Here is a 27,442-nt window from a genome sequence, read left to right as displayed (position 1 = left end):
TTTTAATAAATGAAATGACTGTCATGCATTTTTTCTTAAGTTCCAAGTTCCATTTTATCTGAAGTTTCAAGTGCTGTTTGAAAAGATACATGCCATTTGTACCCCCATCCTCTATAAGTAAGGTTTGGTAAACTTTGATTTTTCTAATTTGTGTGCTCTATAACTGTGACCATAACTCAGTTAAAAAGAAGAGACTAAGACAGGTTTCATTTATACATTAACCTAATAAGCATTTTAATCAGCCCACTGTCCATTATACAGAATAACTTTATATAAATGCTTAAAAATGTCACACCATATTTTCTGCCCTTTTAAATAATGCTCCTATTTCCCAAATAACATGTTTTTATTTCTTCAAAACTTGAAACTTGGACTTCCCTCGTGGCACAGTGGTTAAGAATCTGCCTGCCAATGCAGGGGACATAGGTTCGATCTCCGATCCAGGAAGATACCACATGCTGCAGAGCAACTAAGACTGTGCGCCACAACTACTGAGCCTGCGCTCCAGAGCCCGCGAGCCACAACTACTGAGTCCGCATGCCACAACTACTGAAGCCCACATGCCTAGAGCCCGTGCTCCACACAAGTGAAGCCACCGCAATGAGAAGTCCGCACACCGCAACGAAGAGTAGCCCCCACTCACCACAAGTAGAGAAAGCCCGCGCACAGCAACGAAGACCCAACGCAGCCAAAAATAAATAAATATATTTAAAAAAAAAAAGAAACCTTGAAACTTTAGTGATAATTATAGTTAGAAAATTTCTACAGAATGAAATGTTCTCTGCATGAATGTATTTTATTCCTCAGGAAACAGTTTCAAATAAAAAATAAAAGTGAAGAAACATTGCAGGTTGTATTTTCATTCACTTTTTCTTTCTTTTATTCATGCATTCTTTAACATCCACCATTAACTGAGCTGGAAGTCAGGAAAACAGGGACAAAAGACATAGTCCCAGCATTTAAGAAACTTGAAACAAGAGGATTTTAAAATACTAATAGCCTTACATAATTTTCACTACAGCATAATAGAGTCTATAATGTCAGACACTGTGCTTATTTTGTTCATGCTACAGTCTCAGTACATAGTACAGCGCCTAGCAGATACTAGGTTTTAAATAATTGTTAAATAAGTGAACACAATTATTTTTATTAGCACCAGATACTGATGTTAATTAAAATAATTGTTTAATGCATGTTGTTCATCATTTCATTTCACAGAGACACCTAGTAATTAATAAAATTGACTTGTCAGCCAGATGGGTTCATCTCCAGCTGTGGAACCTTTGACAAGTTATTTAGTCTTTCCATGACTTCAGAATCTTCATCTGTAAAGGGGGGAAATCAGCTTTTATATAAAGATGTAACATATTAACTGCCACCTAAATGCTCACTAGATAAACAAAGTCAATGAACATACACTAAATATCTACTATACACTAGATCCATATATTAGTTCTCATGGATTTATAAAAGATGTTCACAATACTTTTATTTTAAAATGCTGTTGGCTTATGGTTTAGCTATCTATGCATACAGAGGCCAACAAAATAAGTAGTATTATATTTGCACTATGAAACATAAATAAGCTACAGCCCAAATTGTTTCCTTATTCTATAAATTCCCAATACATTATGAAAATATTTGGAATATCTTCCCATTTCGTAGAAATCTAAATATACACAATTTAGGGCATTAGTTAAAAACCTCAAAAGTGTACCTTGTCTTCTTTTCCACAGTGAGTGTTACAAATCTCCACACTTTTCCCATAGATACTTGTCAAGGGAAGACATGAAAAAAATTCCTAGATTTGTATTCCAGACTTCCTCTTTCTAACAAACTACCATGCAACTGCTGTCACTTTCTCAATGCCTATAAATAAAAATATAGCCCTGTGTGCAAATTTTAAGTATTAAATGTAAATAATTACTTTCATAATTAATGTGATTGACAACTGATATGTCTAGCCTAAAATGTCTTATCTCATCCTGGAGATAAGCCAGGAAGTTCACTGGACTTGAGAACATTAAGTGTATCGTGCAATATGATTACTGCATCACTCGTCATATGCTACATATAACTTTCTGGGAGAAAAAATTCAATTGTCCTAGCTTAACTGGCTTATGGTGCTTGAGAAACTTTGACACTCTCACCAAAATCTTACAGAATGTGGAAAGTCATTTCCTAAAAGGAATAAAAGATTATTAGCAAAAAGAAGGAGATCGGGATGCTTTGTATGGAAAATAAAGTGTCCATTACACTATACTGTCCACAGTCAAAAGACTTCAGAAACTACAAAAAACACCCAGGAAATGCCATAGGACAGCAACACGATCTTCAATGTAAAACACAAAAAGACTTGAGTTTGGCAAAAACCAGGGTAATGTTCTCCTTTATTAATGAATTCTAGGCCAGAGTACTTCTATTTTGTCAACCGCTTGCCATTGCCAATTATGTGGCTCTGGAATAAAAAATGTAATAGACAGGAGCTTTGCTGATGAGCAGATGGAGAAAAATTGCAAAAACAATGAGCTTACACTAGTCTATGGTGAAAAGGATCCCCCCAAACCAAATTCATGTTAAAAAATTGTTCAACACTACATTTAGCACTATAAAACAATCCAATTACAGTTAAGTATGCAAGTTCTTTTTCCCACTGAAAAACAAATAAGTTATCACAAATATTGTTGATGTCTTAATGCAACGTACATCTTTCTAAAATAAGTAAAAAAGTTCATGGGCTTAGCAAATATCAACTTTGGCTCCAAAATCAACTTTCCAGAAACTCTGATTCCAAACACATTTACTTGCTCAAACTTCCATTAAAAGAATAATCCTTCGATGGCTTTAAGTTATGATGTTTTGTTTAATCTGATGACAACTTCAGGGTTTTCTTTTTTATATTTTGGCTCATAAAACGTCTTGGACAACGGACACAACTTTTTAAAAAACTCAGTTTTAGGGCTGAGATTTTGGTCATTGAATCAGAATCTAGTTTTATTTTTGAACTTTTTCAGAATATATTAACATTTGGAAATGTCTAAATATATAGTATGTATAATACAGGCCTGGGACTAGAAGTGAGGCAAGCAAGGTGCCTTGATCATTTTCAAAATAATCTATACAAATATACATCATTTAGTACTCCCATAATTAAATGTTAATTTATACACAATAAGCTTAGTCAACTGAGGAACATCAGACTAAACTGTACACTTAAAAAAATGGTTAAGGTAAATGCTACATGTGTATTTAGCCAAAATAAAAAATAAAAATTAAAAAAAGAAGGAAAGAAAAAGAGGAACATCAGTATCTTTACTTATAACTAATCCATAATGACATATAAGATTAAGTTCATTGTTCGTGATAAAGCTAATGAAGGCACTGCATCATTACAAAACAAGCAAAAGAACCAAAAGTATTACATAAGAACGTTAGAATTGCAAATACCTTAAACATTACTTAATCTAGCCATTTCATATTACAGATAAGCAAAGTTAAGCCCAGAGTTAATATCCAGAATCTGATAGTGCTGAACAATGGCTCCTTGAAATTCTATACATCCTTGGCTTCCTTGAACTCTCTGACCTTTCCTTCTACATTTCTGATCATTCCTTTAGGGTTTCCTTCAAGGATACTTTCTCTTATACTGACTACTTTAGAGAAATGGTATCTGCTTGGCCCACTGCTCTTTCAACGTAACATACTTTTTTGAATTCTCCTAGTTTTAACCACCTGTAGATGATTTCCAAAATTATATTTCTTCCTTAAACTCCAGATATGAATATTCAGTCTAAGAGATACCTGGATATCTCACAGACATTTCAAATACATGTGTAAATTCAAACTCCCAATTTGCTGCTAACCTTGAAAAGCTGCTTCTCCTATCGTGTAATGGCATCACTAACTGCCCAGATCAGAACCTGGAATGCCAGTTAGACTCCCTCCTTTCTCTTATTCTCCAAATCCGTAAGTCACTAGGTTCTGGTGACTTTACCGTAAGTCTCTCAGGGTTTGCTGTCTAACTTTCCCTATCGCCTAGTGTTTTGAAACCATTGTTTAATATACTTTATCCATTTTTGGTTGTTTCAGGCAGCAAGATGAATCTGGGCCCTGTTACTTCATCCTGGGCAGAGGAGGATGTTCTCCAGAATACCTTATGTTGTGGAATATTCATGTGTTTACTTATTGGCTTACAAATATCGTAACGATCTCATATCACTTAGAATCTTAAATTGGAAGATTCTCCTAGAGCCGTCAAATTATCAGGTAACCTAATACTAGCTTTCTTAGTCCCTGTTACAACAACTTCTCAAAATGATATCAAAAAAGGGTAATTACACTAAATTAGTCCTTTTTTTTAAGGGAATGGGTAAAGGGAATAAGGTTATTTTTGATACAATTACTTATATCATCATGAAATAATATTTAGAACCAAAGTAAACTTCAAACAGCTATATATTCTTTATAGCTATTATGTTCTGGAGAATGCTATAAAGTCATCTAATTCTATAAATCAATAAATACAAATTCACCATGAACCTGGCAGAGCATGCCCTAGGTATCCTTTCAGTAAATGACATTTACCTTGACATCTCCATTTTTCTTTTGGATCATAAGAGTTTTCTAAGGAATCTCTCTAAGAGACACTCCCTACAAAACGCTTCATAGAATGGTTCTTTGCCTTTTTCCTGCTAGACAAACAGAACTGTTATAATTCTTTTGTCTCCTCAGCATCTGGCATGATCTATAACAAATATTAAGTGCTGAATGTGAGAATGAATGAAAGAATAATAAATGGAGGGAAAGAGCATTCTATAATGTATTACTAGGCAACTAGCTGTTTTTAAAAATAAACAAGTTTATACTAGGGTACTAAAAGGTTAACATGCTTATGATCATTAAGTAAATACTTATATTCCAACAGAAATTTTTGGGAAATACAATGTTTAACAGAAAGGATATAAGAAATTTCATAAAGTGAAGTAGGACATATTAAAGAGCAATAGGGCCTTGGAGCCAGTCCTCAAATTATATTCCACCTCTTCATCAACTCCAGAGCTACATTTCTGAGGAAAGTACAAAATAATTAATATTTAAAAGACACATGGGGCTTCCCTGGTGGCACAGTGGTTGAGAATCCGCCTGCCAATGCAGGGGACGCGGGTTCGTGTCCTGGTCTGGGAAGATCCCACATACCGCGGAGCAGCTGGGCCCGTGAGCCATGGCCGCTGAGCCTGCGTGTCTGGAGCCTGTGCTCCGCGGCGGGAGAGGCCACAACAGTGAGAGGCCCGCGTACCGCAAAAAAAAAATTTTTTAAAGACACATGAAGTCCAAGAGATCTGTTACAGTCACACTATAGTAGAACTTCTATTTCTCTCTCTCTCTCTCTCTCTCTCTCTCTCTCTCTCTATATATATATATATATATATATATATAGCATATACATATTTCATACATATGAAATGAATACTATATAAGGTTATTTTGGTATCAAAGCACTCTCACTAGAATAGAGGAGGAAAACTGAGCAAAAAAAGAAAGGAGCTGTGTTGCCAGGAAAAGAAAGCTGTAGATGAGAGTCAAAAGAAAGCGAATTTTTGTAGTAGGATAGGCATCTAAATTTAAGAGATATGTACATGAAAATCTATTACACACTAAGTAAGTCTCAGAAAAGACACAAAGAAAACATACCTTTCCTACCACAGATTTTGGTCCGAGTTTAATGAAATCAAAATACAACTAACTTCTGAATACAACTGGCTTAAAGTACAGTGCTAACGAAAAACATGATATGTAAGGTAAAGTGCTAGAAAGAGATCTAATAATATTTGGATTACTCCTTTCTTCCATGAAATATTATTTGTGTCAAACTATAATTTAGAACCTCAGATTGAACTATAATCAGATGAGTTCACTGTTATTTATTTATATAATAATTATAGTAGAAATATGTGCTCAAAGTAGTTACTCATCTTCTTAACTTACTAATCACTTTAGCATTTACATTTATTGACTACTAAATACACCATAGATTACTCTCTCTAGAAGATTACAAAATAATACATAACAAGATGATGGGTATTACTCATCAGGGAAAAAACACTTATTTTATTGGTGATTTAAATAGTAGAAACAGAATGTGTTAAAACAGTGAAATTAGAGGACCACATAAAGGTCAGTAAGGCATTATGTAGAAACACAAGAAATAAGAAAGACTTCTTAAGTTTATTTTTTTATGACCACAGACTAGAGTAAGCTAAGAATGCAGACTAAGGTTGACCAAACTGAGAAAAAGAATAAAACTGAGATACAGTTGCCCATGTACCATCCTCATTCCCATCAGTAATATATGTCCCTTGAGATTAAAGATCTTATCATAAGAGAAGCTACATATAATTAAGTGAATAAATATAAATAGTTACCAGGAGCAAAACCACACATGGTCTAGTTAGCTCTATCATGTGGCATGGGTAAATGCTTATACAAGGACTGAGTGATATACAATGAAAGGCATCATAAGGAGATAGTCTTTATTATAGATTAAAGAAAGTAACATTGAATATAAATGTTCAGCAATATCTTAAGAGCACTGTCGGTTTTCTGCTTCTACAATCAATCTCAAACAATGTAAAGGCACTAAATGTTTCCTGCATTCATGTTGTCTCACCTTCCTATCTCATGCCACCAATGCATCAAAGGAAACTCTAGAGGAGGAACACAGGTAAGTCACCACGAGGAGTTATTAGGATAATATTAATAACAAAGGCCTCATGCTGGCAGAGATTGGTAAGACACAGCTGACGTCTGTGAAAAAGTCATGTTTCCTGCAGGTTAAGAGTTAAAACAACAAAAGAATGACAAAAACACGCTCTCTCTCCCCCCTCTTCTCTTAATTTTATATAAGCAGCATGCTCAGAAAAGAGAGGATGTAAAAGATTGCCAAAACCCAGGTTACTGGCTCTTGTATTAAACAGTATTTCAAATACAGATGACCCTTGAACAAAACAAGGATTAGGGTTACTGAATCCTCGCAGCAGAAAATCCAGATATAACTTTACAGTCCATCCTTTGTATTCACTGTTCTGAATCCATGGGTTCAACCAGCCACGGACCATGTAGTACTGAAGTATTGAAAAAAATCCACATATAGGTGGACCTGCACTGTTCAAACCCACGTTGCTCAAGGATCAACTGTAATCATATTTACATGATGATATTAGGGAACCAGAGATGTTTTTTGATATATTTCTAAAAAGTGATTTAATAAGGTTTTGTTATAGTAATCAGACTATATTATAGCTATGCATAGGTATTTGTATCACTTTTCTACACTGCATAACAAATTACCACAAATGTAGCAGCTAAAAATAGTACATATTTATTATCTTGCAGTTTAGGTGGGTGAAGCAACCTGGTTTAATTTTATAGATCATCTACCTTGTTTTCTTGTTCATAAGGTGGGAGCAACATTCTTTTGCAATTTTCTACATCTTAAACAGAAATGGAAGGCCCCAGTACTTAGATATTACTGTCTGGTACACATAAAATTCTATAAAGATGCCTCTGTTATCAGTCTTTCATATCTTATTTCAAAGAGGAAAAAAATCTATACAAAAACTGAACAACTGTTGAGTTACCCTTACCTAATTCCTATGAAATGAGATAAGCATTTAATTGTGTATTTTCATCAGTTAAAACATGATCTGGAAGAAGTGTAATTCAGTAAGATTAAATTATGTGTACTTAAAAGTGAAAATAAGTGAGAAGAAAATTAAATAATAAAATAGTTACAATTATCATTTTCATATTTGGTTTATAATTAGGTAGGAAAAAATAATTAGATAACCCTTTTATTTTAATTCCAACTAAGTTTTTTATTTCAGTACTGAGATAAGAATGTTATTGGTATATTGACCATTTAAAATATTTCAAATAATGCTTAAAAGAAACAAAAAGTAAAATGAATTATTTTTTAATTCAAATAACATTTCAAAATTTGTGTAATTTTATAACTTTATCAGGAAGAGCATATGTGTTTCATATCATTTTATTAATAATATGCAAAGTGCTCTAATAGTTTTCATTTAAACTATGAAAATGAGATGGTATACATGAGTGTCACCAGTGAGAAAATTTTTACCAATATTAAAGGTACTGAAAATTAAAAAGAATCACAAAAATTAAAACCATGATATTTCTAACTTTCATTTTACCTGCAGTGTGAGACCCTTTACTGCATTCCATACAACTCCAATAAACTCCTTCATTCTTTCTTCAGGACTTCTACAGCTTTCAGCTATATTCAGCATGGCTTTCACAGGAACTGACAATGGTCTGGATTCTAAGAATAAGAATAGCTAGAGTTATTTAACATAAATGCACCTTATAGTTTCACATAAACATACAGAAAACACATCCGATATTATTTCTTCCCCTGTTTAAAATTAAAATTTCTATATGAGATTATAAAATATATTAGATCATTTTATCTTAAAGAATTACTGATTTTTACAATTATTCAAAACCAAGCAAACCTAATCTGTTAAAACTCAAGAGAGTGTTGATGACTTGTCAGGGATTGATGATTGGGAGGTAGGTTTGTGGAGCAACGGTAATGTTCTATTTTTTTAATACACGGATGTGTTTACATTGTGAAAATTTATTAAATTGTAACCTAACAATCTGTTCATTTCTCAGCATGAAGTTAATATTTAATACATCAATAAAAATCTTACTTGATGAAAAAGAAAATTCAACTACAAAGCACTTGCTTCATCCAAAATTGATACAAAATGTATCTTCCCGTATGTGAATTTTCCTGATAACAAAAGCTTACTCATAGTATCTCTCAATTATTTTTTCTTTTTTTCTTTTTCTTTGATGGTAAGCAAAAGCAGCATTGATCACATAAAAAGCAGATATATATTATGAAAAATTTTGTTCATCTAAAATAAAGAACTTATAGAACTTTGACAATTTTTATAATGTAAATTTCAGAAGTTAAATAATTATTTTTAACAATATATTATATCTGGACAGATCCATATGTATTTCTATATTTTAAGTTAATGCAAACATATAATTTATCAGTGCTATTTTAAGTACCATAAAATAAACAAATCAGATCTTGCTTTTCAAGACTTTTACGAAGTTTGATGATCATAGGACGGTCTCCAAAGTAACTGCTACTATATCACCACTATGAGAATGACAATTGCTGTATCTAGGCATGCTTTCCCTCTCCTCTCAATTTGGGTCACATATTTGCAGATTTACAATATCTTAACGGCATGGAGCATAAAGCTTTATTCTCATAATCCCACAGTCTACCACATTATACATATTAGAAATTCAAAAATTGTTTGTTTAAAAGAAACAAAAACAGCTTGAGAGAGACCCATGGAGCTGGAAGCAGAGCATTCTAGGCAGATGGAACAACAATGTGAAGGCCCTGGATGGGAGTGTACTTAGGATTTTCAAGCAACAGTATAAAAGCAAGGATGGCTAGAACAAAGTAAGAGAGAAGTGGGAGACAAGGTCAGAGCTATCAACAGAGACCAAATCATACAGGGCTTACATAGGCCATGGTAAGGAGGCTGGGTTTTACTTCGAGGGAGCCAGGATATGAAAATGGATTCTAAATACATTCATGAAATTAATGGACATTTTGAGAGAATTTCTCTAGCTACTGTGCAGAAAACCGTCTACATAGATCAAGTATTAAAACAGGAAGACAAGTTGTGAGAGATGGTAGTAGCAATGGAGGTAGGAAGAAACAGTGAATTCCTGTATCCATTTCCAAGATACAGCCAACATGATTTACTGATGGACTAGAAGTACAGTTAAGAGAGAAAAGCAAAACAAGGATGCCTCCAAGGTTTTACATCTGATCAAATGGAAGAATGGAGCTGTACGGGGAGGAGAATCAAGAGGAAAAGAAATTTAGTTTTAGAACGGTCAGGTTGAGATTTTCATTACATGTTCAGATGAAGATATCCAAGTAGCATATGGATAAACAACAACAAAAAATGGAAAAGAATATGAACACGTAATTCATAGAAAAATATAATTTGGCCAATAAATTTATTAAGAGGTGCTCAACTTTGCTAACAATGAAATAAAAATTAAGGCAACAATCAGATATCCTTTTCAACTGTCATATGGCAAACATTTTAAAGACTTAATTCGTATTTTTAAAAATCTGACATTATCGAAGCTCCTCGTTAGAATGTTTCATATACAAGGAATATAAATAAGTATAGTCCATAGAGTGGAATTTCAAGACAGGACATTTTGTATTTATCAAAATTTAAACATGCAAGTTTTTCTAAAAAATAATCTCATTTCTAAGACCCTATGCTATAGAAATACTAAAACATATGAGACATGCATACCAACAATTCATAAAAATGTTTAGTATCAGCAGTATTATTTGAAATAGCAAAACAGACAGAGGGAGGGGTAAGGGGAGAAAGAAAGTGCTAAGCAACTTATCTGTCCATCAAAAAAGAAATGGTTAAATTAACTCTGGAATATCTGTCATAAGGATGGTAATTCAATCATTTACAAATGAGGAACAGTTAAACATATGACAGAAATCATATTTTTGATATTTTATGAAGTGGAAAAAAAAATATATGTGTGTAGTATAATCCAAATATGGTTTTTAAAACAGTATGTGAGTTTGAGCATGTATTTGTCTATCTCATACATAGAAAGAGTTACAGAAGGGTAAAATACAAACCCTTGACAGGTTACCTCTGAGGACAGTAAAATGGAATTGATGAGGGGTAAGGGGGAGGAGGTGTTTAACTTTTTACCGTACATTTCATAATTAATGTTTTACAACAATGAATTACCTATTATAATATTTTAAATAAAACACACCTTAATTTACTTTCCATTTACTTGGACTTCATTGTTATTCTTTTATATTTTAGCAGTTATGAGAAGAAAATGGCTACATAAACTTATTACAGAACTCTACCAATTTAAATAACTAACTTAAATGTACACCAACTACATAAAAGCCTTCACACAGCTGTTTAGAGCTTTATCCATAATCGCCAACACTTGGAAGCAACCAAGATGTCCTTCAGTAGGTGAACTGCTAGAAAAAATGTGGTACATCTAGAAAATGAAGTACTACATATCACTTAATAGAAATGAGCCATAAAAACACATGGAGGGGGCTTCCCTGGTGGGGCAGTTGTTGGGAGTCCGCCTGCCGATGCAGGGGACGCGGGTTCGTGCCCCGGTCCGGGAGGATCCCACATGCCGCGGAGCGGCTGGGCCCGTGAGCCGTGGCCGCTGAGCCTGCGCGTCCGGGGCCTGTGCTCCGCAACGGGAGAGGCCACAGCAGGGAGAGGCCCGCGTACCAAAAAAAAAAAAAAAAAAAACACACATGGAGGAATGTTAAATGCATATTACTAAGTGAAAGAAGCCCATCTGAAAAGGCTGCATACTGTATGATTCCAAATATATGACATTCTGGCAAAGGCAAAACTATGGAGACAATAGTAAGGAGACAGGAGCAACAGGCAGAGCACAGAGAATTTTTAGGGCAGTGAAACTACTCTGTATGTCACTATAATGGAGGGTACATGTTATTATACATTTGTCCAAACTGAAGGAATGTATAACACCATGAGTGAACCCTTATGAAAACTATGGACTTTGGGTGATAATGATGTATCAATATAAATTCATCAATTATAACAATGTACCACCTTGGTGGGGGATTTTGATAATGAGGGTGACTACGCATGTGTAGGGGCAGGGGATATGTGAGAAATCTCTGAACCTTCCCCTCAGTTTAAATGTGAGCCTAAAACTGCTCTAGAAAATAAATTCTATAAATATATATTTTTTAAATGCAGACAAATTTTTTTGGTTTTTTTTGGTTGCATCGGGTCTTCATTGCAGCACGTGGGGTCTTCGTTGAGGCATGAGGGCTTCTCTCTAGTTGTGGTATCAGGGTTTTCTCTCTCTAGTTGTGGCGCGTGGGGTCCAGAGAGTGTGGGCTCTGTAGTTTTCGGCACGTGGGATCTTCGCTGAGGCGCACGAGCTCAGTAGCTGCGGGGTGCGGGCTTAGTTGCCCTGCGGCATGTGGGATCTTAGTTCTCTGACCAGGGATCGAAACCACATCCTCTACATTGGAAGGCGGATTCTTTACCACTGGACCACCAGGGGAGTCCCAAGACAAAATTTTAAAAATCTTTGAAACCATGGATACCAAAGGTTTCCACAAAAGTTGCTTATGGTCAAATTTTAAAATCTACTGATACCGAATATTAGTGTTGTATAAATAATGTTATCACAGTCTGAAAATAAATCCATTTAACAAATGATAATATTATCAAGCAGATGGGGCACCACTACCTGATTGCTAAGTAATATTTCAAGTCACTATTAACCAAAAAAGCCACACATTTATTGTAAATGCTGAATTTGCTGATAGAATGATTTAAGAAGTTAAAGGAGGTGCTGAAATCTATATGTGGCTTAAAAGTGCTTTCCAGAAAGCTATGAAAACCACAATCAGTTTAAAATTCTCATTAAATAGCATGATCTGGCTATGACAAGTATAAAAACACACTATTTTGGATATACCAATTTTCTTTTTTTTAAACATCTTTATTGGAGTATAATTGCTTTACAATGGTGTGTTAGTTTCTGCTTTATAACAAAGTGAATCGGTTATACATATACACATGTTCCCATATCTCTTCCCTCTTGCCTCTTCCTCCCAGCTGATATCCCTGTGCTATGCAGCTGCTTCCCACTAGCTCTCTGTTTTACGTCTGGTAGTGTATATATGTCCATGCCACTCTCTCACTTCGTCCCAGCTTACCCTTTCCCCTCCCCATGTCCTCAAGCCCATTCTCTGTGTCTGCATCTTTATTCCTGTCCTGCCCTAGATTCTTCAGAACCATTTTTTTCCTTAGATTCCTGGATATACTAATTTTCAATCCATCATATTATCTAAAAGACACGTTTGTTTTTAAAAAAGAGAAAATTATTTTTCTGTAATCATGTATATTTTACAGGTAGCACATGTATACTCTATAAAACTGCCAATCTTGAGCCATACTTTAACTGAAACTTCTGTAACATCTACTACATGCCAGGGACTGCTATAAGCGCTTTACAAATATTCACCAATTTAAACCTCATAACAACTCCATGAGGAAGACACTATTATTTACTCTTATTATCACCGTTTTCAGATATGGAAACTGATCACAGAGAGGTTAAGTAACCTATCCTAAGTCACCCAGCTGATAAGCGGCAAAGCTGGAATAAGAAACTAGGCAGTCTAACTCCAAAGTCCAGGCTTTTTAACTACTATGCTATGATGCCTCTTCTGTTTTTTCATACCTTGTGCAATGGCTTCCATTTCTACCAAATACATGATAAATGTATATTTCTACTAAGGATCTTGGTACTGCAAATAGTTCAGAAAATATATTTGTTCATTCTCACTGGAGCTATATAAACCCTACATTTAAGATTGTAGTCTGATATCCATTACACTTCTTGTTTTCAACAATAAATAAGGTAATTTTGAGACCCAGACTTTACTAGTTAAAATAATCACTTCTTAGGCATGTATCATCCAACTTGGTACAATATTATTCCTTCACTTTTATGCCATGCAAAAAGTACCACACTTAAAGTCAACTTATGGTTTCAGCTGTGCCAGTTGCCATATGGCTTTGGGAAAGCAATTTAATCTAAGTGTCAGAAGTTAATAATAATTATATCCAATGTCAAGAATACTGTTCATGTTAAATGTTGTAATGTATATTAAAAAGTTCATTAAAGTACTTTAAATACAGAGAATAATGATTAAAAATTAATTGATTATAAGATATAAAAAAGAACTTGAAGGTTACCAGATCTGAAACAAAATGACTCCTTTTCTATCACAATCAACCTATTGTTTTATAGTTCTACCTTAAATGCCATTTCCTGAGAAATGGTCACTGAATTCCCCAAATTAGATTTGGCCCTTCCTCTATAATCTCATAATTTCCCAAAGTACTTAGCACAGAGCTAAGAACACTGAAAGAACTCAAAGTTATAATTACTGATTATCTGACTAAAGATAAAAATTTACCTCAATATCTCAGGTTGTACCTGGACTACTATCATAGTTAAACATTTTTAAATATACGTAAATTTCTGATGTAGCAGGAAAGACTATGTGTACCAATTTGAAGTGTACCACAGGCTGCTACCTTCTCCCAAATATTCAATAAATATCCCTGGGAAATCTGGGAATAGATTTGAAAAGTTACAGGACATCAATTTAAATCAATTAAAGGACAGAAGATAAATAATGTTAAGGAACATGATTATTAAGCCCCTAAATAAAAATTTAAAAAGAAAAACAATTTATTCATTCATGCAACAATTATTTACTGTTTGCTCAATGCCAGAAAGAGCTGTTAGATTCTGAGAGTACAAAAGTGTATTAGTCAAATACAGCCCTTGACATACACTCTGGATGAAGAGACAGAAAAAAAAGGGAAAACTATGATAAACATTATGAGGAGAGAAAAGAGGTGCTATGGTAGGGTATCTCTGAGGAGTGGCACAGACCTATTTTAGAAAGACTGAAAAGGAAAGTTTCCTTTACTGAGAGGGTAACATTTAAATAAAAACTCAGAGTATGAAAAGTACATAGTTATGAAAAGAGCAATGGAAACAGAAACAGAATATACAAAAGATCCCAGGCAAGAAAAAGCATGTAGTGTTTGAAGGAATGAAAGAGGATCAATGTAACAAAAATGACATAAGATGGAATAGAAGAACCCAACAGAGACTAGGTCAGGTCAAACTATGTAAGCCTTGGTAAGGAGTTTGGATTTTATCTTAAGTGCAATAGGAAGTCACAAAAGCATTTCAAGTAGGGAATAAAATGATCCAATTTAGATTTTTAATAAGATGACTCTTGCTGTCATCTAGACAATTGATGATGAGAGAATCTGGAAACGACGCCAGTGAGATTAATTAGGACACCCTCACTTTATTGTGTATAAGTAATTATATGGTTCTGACTAGGGAAGCAACACACAAACAGATTGAAACAAAAAGACTATAACTTGGAGGCAGAATGGACAGGAGGAGGAGACACAAGGATGAGTCCTGGGTTTCGGCCTTGAGCAACATGGTCAATAGTGGTAGGGGAAGGTACAGAGTTGTACAGATTTGATACGTTAGGCTTTAGGGGCCTGTAAGATACACAGAGATGTCTAGGCAACTGAATGTGAGACACCTTTAAAAAAAGAAGAAGAAAAAAGGGTTTCCCTGGTGGCACAGTGGTTAAGAATCTGCCTGCCAATGCAGGGGACACGGGTTTGTGCCCTGGTCCGGGAAGATCCCACATGCCGCGGAGCGGCTGGGCCCATGAGCCACGGCCGCTGAGCCTGCACGTCCGGAGCCTCTGCTCCGCAACTGGAGAGGCCACAACAGTGAGAGGCCCGCATAACACAAAAAAACCCAAAACAAAAAAGAAGAAGAAAAAAGAAAAGAAAAGAAAAGACTGGTATAATAAAGCAAGCCAGTTAAAACATGTAAAATAGAAAGATCATCAGTGTGAAATACATGTTATTATGTAGGCATGAATGGAAATACTGGGTTTTAAGGCAGCTTTACGATGATTAAGATCAAATAAAGAAAAAATAAAATTACACTGCAGTGTCAAAAACTAATAGATAAAATAAGCTTCACCTTGCTTGAACCCTATAGCTTTCCTTTTAAAATGCAAACATAAAAAAAGTCATCTTTACTTTTTATCTGAATTGTATTTTACCACTTTATAGAACTTTCACATATCTTACTTTATTTAAGTCTTATAACAAGACTTAAATCTGTGAGATAGTTGGGTACACTTATTACCATTTTATAAATGAATAAAAAATGTGGCTGTCTGAGGTTAGGTTGAAAAGGGAGAGGAACTGGGTCAAAAACTGGGTTTTTTGGTCACTAATCTACTGGTTTTTCTACTATACCTTTCTAATTCTCGATCTATATTTTACACTGATCATGATTCTTGGCAACTCTATTTGGCAATATAAAATTAAATAACGTGAAGAAAAAGTGACCTTTACATAGTAATTCTATTTTTAAATTTGTGGAGTTTGGATAATACATAAACCTTTAAGCAACTTGCCATAGAAACTGCAATAATGCCCGAGAGTTTTCATCAAAATACAAACTACATTTGATACTATCACTCCTGAAAGCCCCTTGGGAAATAATGGCTTTTGGATTCTGCAAGTCAGCGTGACATGGCATGCAAAATTGCATCTCATGCCGAGCCAACCAGGAAAATATATGTCATCACTATGTGACATTCAGAATTTCATCTGGAAACTATAATCTTGTTCTGACTGCAAAAAGGGAGGGGAGGTGGGGAGAAGACTGCATACAAAACAATTTGGTTGAACTTTTGCTGAATTCTTGCCAGTTTGTGTAAAAACTAGAATAACTTACTTATTTCCAAAGAAAAACTTTATATTTGAAAAACTTTCTATGCACTTATTAACATCACAATATGTTCTCAAAGACCTTTAAAATTAACTGACAGGTTTTAGATTGTGTTACGATAACTAATGATCTGTTAAAAAATTGTTTATAATGAAACAAAGTTGCAAAATTAATAAATTGTGAAAAGCAGAACTGTATTTTCAAAACTGTATATAACAAAACACCTTCCTTTTCCCCAATTGAATAAACTCTAGGTGGAGAAACAAAACAAATGAAAACCTGTCATAAAGTCTGCAATATTATGCATTCCATGTCTTTCTCTTCTAAATTATTTCTCACCCTGCCCTCGATTCATGTGTGCAATACCTTCATAATTCATTTACCTTATTCCTATCGAAACAGAAATGCGTGAATGTGAGTGAGTCTGTTATATAATCAACATTTTGTGTTTTAAAGCTGCTGTGACTAACTATAAAATGAAAAATTAGTAGACATGAACTGGGATAGCTGACTGACTCTCAAAAATTATCCCCAGGAACCATCTTTCTGCTATCCCTACATATTCTGGTATCATGTATCATGCCCCTGAACACAGAAGTGGACACATGGCCCAACCTGCTGCCACTGGGCAAATCATAATTACTAACCTCCTTGGCCACAGTGATTATCCAAGACGTCTGCACTTGAGCCATAAGAGGCCAAACAAAAAACACTTCGAGTAGTTTTTCAACAAAGACTGCACCAGATCACTATCTATTTGATCAGAGAGAGTTAAGTACATGAGTCCAGAGGTACCACAGCCATGTACACTGCTAGGTCAAAGAAAAAATATGTTCAGTAAGAGAAAGAGAAGCCAACATGAAAAGACAAGAGTTCTCATGGTGTGAAGTCTAAGTCATTCAAAAGAAAAGATTTATACTGTATTTGCCTTTCTTACCATTTTGGTTATCAGAATCAATAAATACCACCCCCCATTTTTTTTTTTTTTTTTTTACTTAAAATCATTTGAGGGCTTCCCTGGTGGCGCAGTGGTTGAGAGTCCGCCTGCCGATGTAGGGGACACGGGTTCGTGCCCCGGTCTGGGAAGATCCCACATGCCGTGGAGCGGCTGGGCCCGTGAGCCATGGCCGCTGAGCCTGCGCGTCCGGAGCCTGTGCTCTGCAACGGGAGAGGCCGCAACAGTGAGAGGCCCGCGTACCGCCAAAAAAAAAAAAAAAAAAAAAAAATCATTTGAATACAGTTTTTGTCTCTTGCTATCAGAGAGCCCTTTCTAATTAGAAATGTGTCTTCTCTTGTAAAGGAATCACCTATTAGGAGAAAACCCGGCAATGTTAGTAGTTGCACATGCCCAGCCCTTGTAGTATCATTACACAGCCTGCATAGGCTCCAAAGTGCCACAAAATGCTTTAAGAGTATCATGGGGCTTACTTCCTCAAGAACTATTCACCTTCATGCTCTGCCTAGCTCACCTGGTTCTCACTCCTTCCATTACCACATTTACTGGTCATTATCCCAGTGCCTTTCTCACTAAGTCTGCATATTGGGAGATGGTATTGTTATTTTTACTCCTCTAATCTATTCTCCACCCCAGAAGATTTCCTGAACTACATTAGCCAATACTTTACACTAGCCAATACTTTTCTCAGTTCAACTTGGCTCCCTGGGACCCTCCCACCTGGGCCCCATATGACAGACTTTCTCTAGGTTATGCTAAACTTCCAGATAATAGGATCCCAATATAGCAGTGTCCTCCAAAAGTTTTGTGGTGCACAAAACTACGAGACCATCCACTGAGCTGCAGGGGACAAATATGAGAATATTTATTCATATTTACTTTTATCTAAAAATGAGAAAGATATACAGTTGATATTTAGTAAAGTAGAATAACACTGAGGCTCTTCCCCATGTCAGAAGGAAATACATAATACTACATTAAATATACTGAAGGAAGAGTAGACGTTCAATAACAGGAAGGAACTGGCAGGGGCCCTTCTCTCTGTTTTCAGTTAAATGTGGCATATTACAATTTACATATACACAGTTACTCAAATTTATAAATTTTGTTATCTACATTTAACTAAATTATATTATGTACCTTTAACTAAATTAATCCTCATAATTTGGATATATACTTTTAAAAGATTCCTGTAAAACACACATGGCCAAACGTACAAATTAAAGATACCACTAACTAAAAAATATTAATACATAAAGATGCCACTAACTTATTTAAAAGAAAAAGGCAACATCTTTCCATTAAAGATGGAAAGAATACCTTATTTATATAAGAAAGATGGAAACGTACTAGACAGTTTCAAAATGGATAAGAATGAAAAATAAGTGTCCTGAGGGAATCAATGACGCCATTTCCCCTCTCGGATCAATGAATTGCAGTGAGGTGGCTTTTCAATTATGTCAGCCATTAAAATTAACTATTGAAATAAATTAAGAATTAAATCTTTAAGTTGTTATTATAACAGAATATTAAACTAAATTAAAGTTTAATATTCTGTTATAATTAAAGTATAAAGCATAATTAAAGTATTAAAGTATTAAAGTATAATTAAAGTATTTTTAAATGAAGCACAATATTACTCTCACTACAATATTATTGATGTATTATTAAAATTCTATCAGAATAAGACTTAAATTTTAAAATTAAAATTTTCTTACATGCTCTATAATATATTAATATAGTGATACACACATTTAATGCATAAATCAATAAATGATGTACTACAGGTGCTTAATTGAAATTTTTTACCGATAAGAAAGTACTGAGAAAAAAGTTTGAAGACTAATACTCTAAAGATAAACTATTTTCAAATAGTCTGTGTTCTCTGTACTTGTTTTAATTCATTCTCTTACTACTGTAATGCTTTTAACAAAATGTGAGCCTGCCTCAGCTGTGTTCAAGGAAACCAAAACAAGTAGATTTGTTTGTTTTTTCTACTTTGTTTTGTTTTGATCCAGGCTTGGGCTAGGACATTTAAAAAGGAAAGAAGTAAGGCAGTGAGGATACTGCCTTAAATAACTCCAACACTAAAATAACTCCAACATGATGTAGAATTTAAAAGTGACTTCTCAACATTAAAATAATTTACCTTCTAAAGCTACCTCCTCTGACAAAATTCAGTGGAGTCTATATACTCTACCTTCAAAGTAACATGAGACTAAAACTTGAACATATTGAAAGAAACCATACATAAATAAATCTCCTGTTTCACTGTCCTAGAGAAATAAAAAAGGAACCAAGGAGGTAAGGGAACAAGTATTTTTTTAAATTAAATATGAAATAATCACTGGTTTAATTCTTGACAATTAAGGTTTCAAGAAGAAAAGACACTATTTGTATGCTATACAAGCTGTAGTACATTTAAATATAAAAATTAATAAACCTAGTTTGCTTAACCAACTGAACACATTCTTGGAATAAACCAGCAAACACTATAAGCACTATGCTGCACACAGTAGGAGACATATTTTTAAAAGTTTAAGTTACATTTCTTTCTGAGCTGATGATTTACTTGAGGACTCATATGAACACTACCAATGCAACAAATTCAGGTATGTAGTAGGGCCAAGTGAGTACTGCAATTATCAGATATGTCCATAAAAAATGATCATCAACTGATCAAGGGATGTTTCGGGAAACATGAAAAAAATCAAGCGTTAAGAAACTCAAGTCTATGGTTACACCATAAAATATCATATGATCACCCGGCATCTATTGGAATCCTTTAGGAGAGTAAGCTTAGAAATCATATCAGATTATAAACTCTGTGTATGGCCCAGAATAGCACAGAAACAACTTACAAAATAATTTGAATATTAAGTAGAATGCTAAAATCTGCAGCCTGCTAAAACTTTTTCCCATAAATTTTAGGTTTAGAAATAAAAATAAATTTTCTTACAAAGTAAAAAAGGGAAAATAGCAATTCAATAAACCTATATTTTCATTAAGTTCTCTGATTACTTTCTGAATAATCTTTTTATTTATTTTTACATCTTTATAGAGTATAATTGCTTTACAATGGCATATTAGTTACTGCTTTAAAACAAAATGAATCAGCTATACATATACATATCTCTCTATATCTCCTCCCTCTTGCATCTCCCTCCCACCCTCCCTATCCCACCCCACTAGGTGGTCACAAAGCACTGAGCTGATCTCCCAGTGCTATGTGGCTGCTTCCCACTAGCTATCTATTTTATATTTGGTACTGTTTATATGTCCATGCCACTCTCTCACTTCGTCTCAGCTTACCCTTCCCCCTCGCCGTGTCCTCAAGTCCATCCTCTACGTCTGCATCTTTATTCCTGCCCTGCCCCCAGGTTCTTCAGAACCATTTTGTTTTTTCTTTTTTAGATTCCACATATATGTTAGTACACGGTATTTGTTTTTCTCTTTCTGAATTACTTTACTCTGTATGACAGACTCTAGGTCCACCCACCTCACTACAAATAACTCAATTTCGTTTCTTTTTATGGATGAGTAATATTCCATTGTATATATGTGACACATCTTCTTTATCCATTCATCTGTCGATGGACACTTAGGTTGCTTCCATGTCCTGGCTATTGTAAATAGTGCTGCAATGAACACTGTGGTACACGACTCTTTTTGAATTATGGTTATCTCACGGTATATGCTCAGTAGTGGGATTGCTGGGTCATACAGTAGTTCTATTTTTACTTTTTTAGGAACCTCCATACTGTTCTCCATTGTGAATGTTTCAATCTACATATCCACCAACAGTGCAAGAGGGTTCCTTTTTCTCCAGACCCTCTCCAGCATTTATTGTTTGTAGATTTTTTGATGATGGCCATTCTAACTGCTGTGAGGTGATACCTCATGGGAGTTTTGATTTGCATTTATCTAATGATTAGTGATGTTGAGCATCCTTTTTTGTGTTTGTTGGCAATCTGTATATCTTATTTGGAGAAATGTCTATTTAGGTCTTCTGCCCATTTTCGGATTGGGTTGTTTGTTTTTTTGATGTTGAGCTGCATGAGCTGCTTGTAAATTTTGGAGATTAATCGTTTCTCAGTTGCTTCATTTGCAAATATTTTCTCCCATTGAGGGCTGTCTTTTCACCTTGTTTATGGTTTCCTTTGCTATGCAAAAGCTTTTAAGTTTCATTAGGTCCCATTTGTTTATTTTTATTTTTATTTCCATTTATCTAGGAGGTGGGTCAAAAAGGAACTTGCTGTGATTTATGTCATAGAGTGTTCTGCCTAAGTTTTCCTCTAGGAGTCTTATAGTGTCTGGCCTTATGTTTATGTCTTTAATCCATTTTGAGTTTATTTTCTGTGTATCGTGTTAGGGAATGCTGTAATTTCATTGTTTTACATGTAGGTGTCCAGTTTTCCCAGCACCAATTATTGAATAAGCTGTCTTTGCTCCATTGCATATTCTTGCCTCCTTTATCAAAGATAAGGTGACCATATGTGTGTGGATTTATCTCTGGGCTTTCTATCCTGTTCCACTGATCTATATTTCTGTTTTTGTGCCAGTACCATACTGTACTGATTATGGTAGCTTTGTAGTATAGTCTGAAGTCAGGGAACCTGATTCCTCCAGCTCCGTTTTTCTTTCTCAGGATTGCTTTGGCTATTCAGAGTCTTTTGTGTTTCCATACAGATTGTGAAATTTTATGTTCTACTTCTGTGAAAAACGCCATTGGTAGTTGGATAGGGGTTGCACTGAATCTGTAGATTGCTTTGGGTAGTATAATCATTTTCACAATGTTGATTCTTCCAGTAGAAGAACATGGTATATTCTCCACCTGTCTGTATCATCTTTAATTTCGTTCAGCAGTGTCTTATAGTTTTCTGCATACAGTTCTTTTGTCTGTTTAAGTAGGTTTAATCCTAGGTACTTTATTCTTTATGTTGCAATCGTGAATGGATGTGTTTCCTTAATTTCTCTTTCAGATTTTTCATCATTAGTGTATAGGAATGCAACAGATTTCTGTGCATTAATTTTATATCCTACTACTTTACCAAATTCATTGATTAGCTCTAATAGTTTTCTGGTAGCATCTTTAGGATTTCCTATGTATAGTATCATGTCACCTGCAAAGAGTGACAGTTTTACCTCTTCTTTTCTGACTTGGATTCCTTTTATTTCTTTTTTTTCTCTGATCACTGTGGCTAAAACTTCCAAAACTATGTTGAATAATAGTGGTGAGAGTGGGCAACCTTGTTTTGTTCCTGGAAATCATTTCATTTTTCACCATTGAGAACAATGTTGGCTGTGGGTTTCTCATATATGGCCTTTATTATGTTGAGGTAAGTTCCCTCTATGTCTACTTTCTGTAGGGTTTTTATCATGAATGGGTGTTGAATTTTGTCAAAAGCTTTTTCTGCATCTACTGAGATTATCATATGGTTTTTATCCTTCAATTTGTTAATATGGTTTATCACACTGATTTGCATATAGTGAAGAATCCTTGCCTTCTTGGGATAAATCCCACTTGATCATGGTGTATGATCCTTTTAATGTGCTGCTGGATTCTGTTTGCTAGTATTTTGTTGTGGATTTTTGCATCTATGTTCATCAGTGATACTGGCCTGTAGTTTTCTTTCTTTGTGACATTTTTGTCTGGTTTTGGTATCAGGGTGATGGTGGCCTCATAGAATGAGTTTGGGAGTGTTCCTCCCTCTGCTATATTTTGGAATAGTTTCAGAAGGATAGGTGTTAGGTCTTATCTAAATATGTGATAGAATTCGCCTGTGAAGCCATCTGGCCCTGGCTTTTGTCTGTAGGAAGATTTTAAATCAGTCTCTACTCCAGTGCTCGTGTTTGGTCTGTTTGTATTTTCTATTTCTTCCTGGTTCAGTCTAGGATGATTGTGCTTTTCTAAGAATGTGTCCATTTCTTCCAACTTTTCCATTTTATTGGCATATATAGCTGCTTGTAGTAATCTCTCATGATCCTTTTATTTCTGCAGTGTCAGTTGTTACTTCTCCTTTTTCATTTCTAATTCTATTGATTTGCGTCTTCTCCCTTTTTTTCTTGATGAGTCTGGCTAATGGTTTATTAATTTTGTTTACCTTCTCAAAGAATCAGCTTTTAGTTTTATTGATCTTTGCTATCATTTCCTTCATTTCTTTTTCATTTATTTCTGATCTGCTCTTTATGATTTCTTTCCTTTTGCTAACATTGGGGTTTTTTGGTTCTTCCCTCTGTTTCCTTCTCTAATTGCTTTTGCTCATGCTTCTCTAACTGCTGCTTTAGGTGTAAGATTAGGTTGTTTATTAGAGATTTTTCTTGTTTCTTGAGTTGCTATAAACTTCCCTGCTTTTGCTGCAACCCACAGGTTTTGAGTCATTGTATTTTCATTTTCATTTGCTTCTAGTTATTTATTGATTTCCTCCTGATTTCTTCAGTGATGTCTTGGTTATTTAGTAGTGTACTGTTTGGTCTCCATGTGTTTATATTTTTTATAGATTTTTTCCTGTAATTGATATCTAGTCTCATAGCACTGTGGTCGGAAAAGATACTTGATACGACTTCACTTTTCTTAATTTCACCAAGGCTTGATTTGTGACCCAAGATATGAACTATCCTGGAGAACGTTCCATGAGCACTTGAGAAGAAAGTGTATTCGGTTGTTTTTGGATGGATTGTCCCATAAATATCATTTAAGTCCAGCTTCTTTAATGTAGCATTTAAAGCTTGTGTTTCCTTATTTATTTTCATTTTGGATGCTCTGTCCATTGGTGAGAATGGGGTGTTAAACCCCCCTACTGTTATCCTGTTACTGCCGATTTTCCCTTTTATGGCTGTTTGCATTTGCCTTAGGTATTGACGTCATGCTCCTATGTTGGGTATATAAATATTTACAATTGTTATATCTTCTTCTTGGATTCATCTGTTGATCATTATGTAGTGTCCTTCTTTGTCTCTTGTAATAGTCTGTTTTAAAGTCTATTTTGTCTGATGTGAGAATTGCTACCCCAGCTTTCTTTTGATTTCCATTTTCATGTAATATCTTTTTCCATCCCCTCACTTTCAGTCTGTATGTGTCCCTAGGTCTGAAGTGAGTCTCTTGCAGACAGCATATATACGTGTCTTGTTTTTGTATCCATTCAGCCAGTCTATGTCTTTTGGTTGGAGCATTTAATCCATTTACATTTAAGGTAATTATTGACATGTATGTTCCTATTACGATTTTCTTAATTGTTTGGGGTTTGTTATTGTAGGTCTCTTTCTTCTCTTGTGTTTCCCACCCAGAGAAATTCCTTTAGGATTTTTTATAAAGCTGATTTGGTGGTGCTGAATTCTCTTAAGATTTGCTTGTGTGTAAAGGTTTCAATTTCTCCGTCGAATCTGAATGAGATCCTTGCTGGGTAGAGTAATCTTGGCTGTAGATTTTTCCCTTTCATCAGTTTAAATATGTCCTGCCACTCCCTTCTGCCTTGCAGAGTTTCTGCTGAAAGTTCAGCTGTTAACTTTATGGGGATTCCCTTGTATGTTATTTGTTGCTTTTCCCTTGCTGCTTTTAATATTTATTCTTTGTGTTTAACTTTTGATAGTTTGATTAGTATGTGTCTTGGCTTGTTTCTCCTTGGATTTATCCTGTATGGGATCTCTGTGCTTCCTGGACTTGATTGACTATTTCCTTTCCCATATTATGGAAGTTGTCAACTATAATCTTTTCAAATATTTCCTCAGTCCCTTTCTTTTTCTTCTTCTTCTGTGACTCCTATAAATCGAATGTTGGTGCATTTAATGTTGTCCCAGAGGTCTCTGAGACAGTCCTCTATTCTTTTCATTCGTTTTTCTTTATTCTACTCTGCGGTAGTTATTTCCACTCTTTTATCTTCCTGGTCACTTATCTGTTCTTCTGCCTCAGTTATTCTGCTATTAATTCCTTCCAGAGAATTTTTAATTTCATTTCTTGTGTTGTTCATCGTTGTTTGTTTGCTCCTTAGTTCTTCTAGGTCCTTGTTAAACGTTTCTTATATTTTCTCCATTCTATTTCCAAGATTTTGGATCATCTTTACTATTATTACTCTGAATTCTTTTTCAGGTGGATGGATTGCCTATTTCCTCTTCGTTTGATCTGGTGGGTTTTTTTACCTTGCTCCTTCATCTGCTGTGTGTTTCTGTGTGTTGTCATTTTGCTTAACTTACTCTGTTTGGGGTCTCCTTTTCGCAGCCTGCAGATTCGTGGTTCCTGCTGTTTTTGGTGTCCGCCCCCAGGGTAAGGCGGGTTCAGTGGGTTGTGTGGGCTTCTTAGTGGAGGGGACTGGTACCTGTGTTCTGGTGGATGAGGCTGGATCTTGTATTTCTGGTGGGCAGGACCACGTCCGGTGGTGTGTTTTGGGGTGTCTGTGAACTTAGTATGATTTTAGACAGCCTCTCTTCTGATAGGTGGGTTTGTGGTCCTGTCTTGCTAATTGTTTGCCATAGGCTGTCCAGTATTGTAGATTGTTGGTTGCAGAGTGGAGCTGGGTCTTAGTGTTGAGATGGAGAGCTCTGGGAGAGCATTTGCCATTTGATATTACGTGGAGTGGGGAGGTCTCTGGTGGACCGGTGTCCTGAACTCGGCTCTCCCACATCAGAGGCTCAGGCCTGACACCCGGCCAGAGCACCAAGACCCTGTCAGCCACACGGCTTAGAAGGAAAGGGAGGAAAAAAAGAAAGAAAGAAAGGAAGGAAATAAAATAAAGTTGTTAAAGTATAAAATAAAAAATAAATATTATTAAAAATAAAAAAAGAAAGAAAGAAGGAATAGCATAACCAAACCAAAAAAACAAATCCACTAATGATAACAAGCACTAAAAACTATACCAAAAAAACCATGACTGACAGAACCCTAGGACAAACAGTAAAAGCAAAGCTATACATACAAAATCACACAAAGGAAGAGAACAACCAAATCAATAAACAAATCTACCAATGATAATAAGATCTAAATACTAAATTAAGATAAGCATAAAATCAGAAACAAGTTAAATGCAGAAAGCAAACCCCAAGTCTACAGTTGCTCTAAAGTCCTCTGCCTCAATTTTGGGATGATTTGTTGTCTATTCAGGTATTCCACAGATGCAGGGTACATCATGTTGACTGTGGAGATTTAATCCGCTGCTCCGAGAAATTTCCCTTTCTCTTCTTTGTTTGCACAGTTCCTGGGGTTGGTCCTGCCTCTGCGTGTAGGTCATCCTCTGGCATCTGTTCTTCGCCCAGACAGGAGGGGGTTAAAGGAGCGACTGATTAGGGTGCTCTGAGTCACTCACTCTGGCGGGAGGGACTCTGGCGGAATGCGGGGCGAGCCTGCAGAGGCAGAGGTCAGCATGATATTGCAACAGCCTGAGGCACGCCATGTGTTTTCCCGGGGAAGTTGTCCCTGGATCACAGGATCCTGTCAGTGGCAGGCTGCACAGGCTCCCAGGTGTGAAGGTGTGGACAGTGACTGTGCTTGCACACAGGCTTCTTGGTGGCTGCAGCAGCAGCCTTAGCATCTCATGCCCATCTCTGGGGTCTGCGCTGATAGCCATGGTTCACACCATCTCTGGAGCTTGTTTAGGCGGTGCTCTGAATCCCCTCTCCTCACACACCCCGAAATGATGGTCTCTTGTCTCTTAGGCAGTTCCAGACTTTTTCCTGGACTCCCTGCCAGCTAGCTGTGGGGCACTAGCCCCCTTCAGGCTGTGTTCACGCCGCCAACCCCAGTCCTCTCCCTGGGATCTGACCTCCGAAGCCTGAGCCTCAGCTCCCAGCCCCCACCCGCCCTGGCAGGTGAGCAGACAACCCTCTCGGGCTGGTGAGTGCTGGTCAGCTCTGATCCTCTGTGAGGGAATCGCTCCGGTTTGCCCTCTGCACCCCTGTTGCTGAGCTCTCCTCCATGCTTTAAAGCTTCGCTCCCTCCCACCTCCCCATCTCCACCGGTGAAGGGGCCTCCTAGTGTGTGGAAACTTTTCCTCCTTCCCA

At 35.8% G+C, this 27,442-nt stretch overlaps 1 protein-coding gene across 9 annotated transcripts in view; it reads right to left on the bottom strand.

The window, feature by feature from the left end:
- VPS13B (vacuolar protein sorting 13 homolog B) overlaps nt 1-27,442 on the bottom strand; it is a 774,679-nt gene that overhangs the window by 426,845 nt on the left and 320,392 nt on the right. For all 9 annotated transcript variants that reach the window (XR_010837425.1, XM_067017180.1, XM_067017176.1 and 6 more), the window contains exon 22: nt 8,214-8,341. Coding sequence is in view for 8 of the 9 variants with exons in the window: in XM_067017180.1 (XP_066873281.1) it covers nt 8,214-8,341 (128 nt within the window). In the remaining variant the exon portion in view is untranslated. The remainder of the gene's footprint in view (nt 1-8,213; nt 8,342-27,442) is intronic.

Source organism: Kogia breviceps, chromosome 17, assembly GCF_026419965.1.
Source record: "Kogia breviceps isolate mKogBre1 chromosome 17, mKogBre1 haplotype 1, whole genome shotgun sequence".
NCBI classification, from domain to species: Eukaryota; Metazoa; Chordata; class Mammalia; order Artiodactyla; family Physeteridae; genus Kogia; species Kogia breviceps.
The sequence above is the reverse complement of the archived record's forward strand: the minus strand, read 5'-3'. Positions and strand labels throughout refer to the sequence as shown.